Source organism: Helianthus annuus, chromosome 16, assembly GCF_002127325.2.
Source record: "Helianthus annuus cultivar XRQ/B chromosome 16, HanXRQr2.0-SUNRISE, whole genome shotgun sequence".
Lineage (NCBI taxonomy): Eukaryota > Viridiplantae > Streptophyta > Magnoliopsida > Asterales > Asteraceae > Helianthus > Helianthus annuus.
This window is the reverse complement of record NC_035448.2, coordinates 38,976,138-38,980,388: the sequence shown is the minus strand read 5'-3', so window position 1 is coordinate 38,980,388 and position 4,251 is coordinate 38,976,138. Positions and strand designations below refer to the sequence as shown.

The 4,251-nt window shown below is 35.8% G+C and overlaps 1 protein-coding gene across 1 annotated transcript; it reads left to right on the top strand.

Annotated features, from left to right (window-relative positions):
• Positions 1-414: 414 nt before the first annotated feature.
• On the top strand, positions 415-3,887 carry LOC110920366. The gene is made up of 3 exons (XM_022164577.2): positions 415-672; positions 2,113-2,427; positions 3,001-3,887. The coding sequence occupies exons 1-3, from the start codon at positions 535-537 to the stop codon at positions 3,724-3,726; spliced, it is 1,179 nt and encodes a 392-aa protein (XP_022020269.1). The 5' UTR covers positions 415-534; the 3' UTR covers positions 3,727-3,887.
• Positions 3,888-4,251: the final 364 nt, after the last annotated feature.

Below are 4,251 nucleotides of genomic sequence, written 5' to 3'. Positions count from 1 at the left end.
GATAAACACAAACTAATGTTCATGAACGAAAATGGAAACAAACAAAAACAACTAAACGTTCATGAACAATATACATGACACTTATTAAGTATTTTATTTGTCGTAATTTTGAAATATTTAAATAAAATTTAAAAACTAAAAATACTAATGAACTAACGAACACAAACGAACACGTTACTGAACGTTCACGAACATAAATGAACGAACGTGACCTCTGTTCATGTTTATTCATTTAACTAAACGAACGAGATTCTTGTTCGTATTCATTTGTATAATAAACGAACACAAACGAACTTCTCACCGAATAACCGAATAATTTAGAAACTGTTCGCCAAAGGTTTAGCTCGATTAGAGCGTTACGATCTCATGGTAAAATATATGTACCTTGTCTAGGTGTACTTAACCTCCTAAACCAGGTACAATCATCATTGTCAGCCCTAACCAGATCTACAAAGGTGAGAAAACAGCATCCACTTCAAAAGTTGGTTGTCTTGTTGATACATCAGCAAAATACACAAATTCATTCAGTCAATAATGACAATCATCCTTAGATTCAATCTCTTCCTCTTGTTCTTATCACACGCAATCGCTTCTCCAAGATTCAATCTTTCTCACTTCATCTTCCCCAAAATCAGCGAAGAATTTCGCCCCCAATCCTCTCTCTTCTTAAAGGTAATAAATAGATTCGATTCATATTTATCTCTTTTCTTGTTATTACTTGAAACTATATAATCTGCGAATTATTAGATATTATTAATACTGAATGAATTGATATTGATCGCTGAGGTTGTCTTACAGTTACAATATAGTTACAATATATAGAGATTATAAGAAACCTAGAAACCTAAACCTGGCTCGTACTAATAAACCCTAAGTAACATAGTCTAATACTCACCCGCGGTCAGAGCGAAAGGAACCGGAAGTTCAGACCGAAAAAAATAAACATAAAAGTAAGAATCCTAATAAACCCTAAATAATATAGTCTGATACTCACCCGCAGTCAGAACGAGAACGAACTCTGTTCCCGAGTCTCATTTAACAGGGGAGGGGAAAGAAAAGAGATGAAAATATGAAAAAAAAAAAACCATGTTCCCATGATTTTTTAAGGATAGAAGATTAGAAGGGGAGGGGAAAGGAGTACGTATATTTACCCTCCCAAATCGAAGAGATTAGGAGAGAAAATCTTGTTAATTACTAAATTACCCTCATATCTAATTAAAATGTTTTATGTTTAAAGGGTATAATGGTAAAATCGTTCCTTTCTTTTCTTTTCATCCTAACTCGTGAACACATAAAATGCTTGATTTCTTCTCTTTTCCTTTACTTTTCATTAAACTCGAGAACACGAAAAAAAATCACATCTTTTCCTTCCTTTTTCTCTCTTAATTCATTTTCCTTCCCCTCCCCCTGTTAAATGAGACTCGGGAATCTAACACTCACCCGCAGTCGGAGTGAAAGGAAGCCAAGAAAGCACAGACTGAAAAAAAAAACATAAAAACAAGAATACTGATTAACCTAAAAAAAATAGGGACTCATAGTTGTTAACGGCGAATAGCGACAAATAGCGATAAGGTACATGTATACTACATAGCGCATAGTGATAAATAGCAGACGGCTATTTTATAAATAGCGATACTCTAGAATTTACAAAAAAAAATTATATGTGTATTATATCAAAATACCCTGGTGTATGTGCTATTTTACATGTATATTTAACAAAAGACCTAAAATCCAGCTATTTTATAGCTATATTTGATTGCTATTTTTATTAAAAAAGATAAGGTGTCACTATTCTCGCTATCCATCGCTACAACCCTAATAGTGACACTATACCTATACGCCACATAGCGCGCCATAGCGATCACTGTGATCGCTATTGACAACTATGAATAAGGTGTTTAATTTCGGTCTACAACGTGTAAGTCGAAACTTCTGCCAAAATTCCATAAAACTGCAATCTTTAATGACAATCCGCAATTTGGGTGCTTTACGAATTTGAAATCGAATTAGTTTCAGGAAATTTGGTGTTGAATGTGTTAATTGAACAATTGTTTACAAATAGCTCATTTTAGTTTATTCATAATTTATTAGTTTTGTTTTTGTTTGTTATAGGATGTGTTAGGAGCTGTATGTAATAGGGAACATTGGAAGTTGGAAGAAATTAAGGTTTCGGAATTGGAGATTGGGAAAGTGAAATATGGGAGATTGCAGAGGTATGAGATTGAGTTTCTGTTGGCGAACAAGAAGGATTATGTGTTTAATACGTGGGATAATGTTCCAATGTGGAAGAGATTGAAGGACAGAGAAGAGGAGTTTGAGGTTTCGGCTAATCGAGTGGCGTCTAGAGCTCTGCTTGGTTCGGTTCGGATAGATGGACCTGTTGAGTTGCTTGTTTCCGGATACGATGAGATGTCGTTGGTAATGCCGGTATGGTACTAGACTTGCTTGCATTTCAATTTTGTGCAAGTTTATTGTAGTTTGTATATTATTCTAGGAGTAAATAGTATTTTACGTCCTTTAAGTTTGAGCCAAATTGCAGGCTTTGTCTTTTAACTAACGAAATTACATTTGATGTCCTTTATGTTATTGTTTCTCATCAGACGGTGTCCTTTTGCCCTAACGCAACTGTTTTTTTTTTTTTTTCAGTTAACTTTTAACATGTGTCACTCACATGAGGGCATAATAGTCATTTTCACTTAATAACTAAAACAAAATTAAACAAAAAAAGTATATATTAACAAAAAAATAATAATAATAATAAATGAAAATGACCATTATGCCCTCATCTGAGTGGCATATGTTAAAGAGTTAACAGAAAAAAATAACTGGGTTAGGACAAAAGGACACCGCTTGATGAGCAACAGTAACATAAAGGGCATTCAATGTAATTTCATTAGTTAAAGGACAACGCCTACAATTTGGCTTAAACTTAAAGGACTTAAAATGCAATTTACTCTTATTCTAGCTAAAGTAATTATATGTTTGGACGGTGTGTTTCAGTGGAACACGTCGCATGCTGGTCTGAAGCGGATACTTGTCGGTGAAGACATTACAGTAGAGGTGAAGAATGCACATGAAGTCTCGCTTTCTCAAACATCCGTTACCGGACAACAAGCAAATGTCATTGCTCATAGGGAGCAATGTAACCTATGGCTCTTTCCATCTTTGACGTGTGTGCCGTTACTTCCAGTAAGGATTTCTGGGTCTGCAACTGTAGTCGCCTTCAAGAGTCGAAATCCCGGAGCATACATTTCATCAAATATTCTATCGCAGAATGTTATTGAGTTGCTTCCGGATAAATGCTACTCTAGACGTACCCATAAACCGCAACAGTGTCCGGTCGAATCCTTGAGGTCGTGGATAAGACTGGGTGAAAGAGTATTGAAGACCTTTTTGTTCGACAAATTTAACGGGGCAAAAGTTAAAGCAAAGATCGAAGCGTCAACTGCGTTTCGTTTTCAGTTGGAACTAGAAAGGAATATTAGGAGTAATGATACGCGGTGGGCTACTATGGCGGAATGGCGTACAAGGCCTACCGTCGAGCATGTATGGTTTGAGGTAGTTGCGAGAATCGAACGGAAGCGGTTAAAGCCGTTAACTATTAGGAAGATAAAACCGTTTGTTGGAGAAGATTCATCCGATTGGAGTAACTTGATGTCTAATATGTCGTTCACTAAATTGCCGTCGGTCCTTGTAGCTCCTGAGGCTCTTACACTAGATGGGTAGGAAACTTGTATGTGTATTACTCGGAAAGCTCTTGCGCCGAGGAATAACTTTCGTCATCAGATTACTTGTAAAAATAAAGTTTATAGTTTGAGATTTGTAAATCAAGTTCAAGTACATTAATAGAGATAAAAAAAAAGAAAAAGAAAATGAAGATTTGAGTATTGAAGAGCCAAAAAGATCCAGTTTTTTATTTATTTATTTCAGATGCTTTTGCCGCAAAAGGTGTTGGATCTGATGGGATTCTGAGTTCCTGATCAATACAGGTATGCTTTTGTCTTTATTATTCAAAATTTCAAATTTAGTACTATACAAAAGTGCATTTCTCCATGTTTGTAGCTAGGGGTGCAAACGAGCTAGGCGGCTCGAGAAAAAGCTCGAAACAAGCTGAGCCTTATCGAGCCCGAGCCGAGCTTGAGCCTAAAATAAAGCTCGTTTATTTATGGAGCCCGAGCTCGAGTCTGGCATATGAAGTTCGTCAGGCTCGTCCAACCTTAGTGTAATATTAGTTTTTATTAATATTTAATA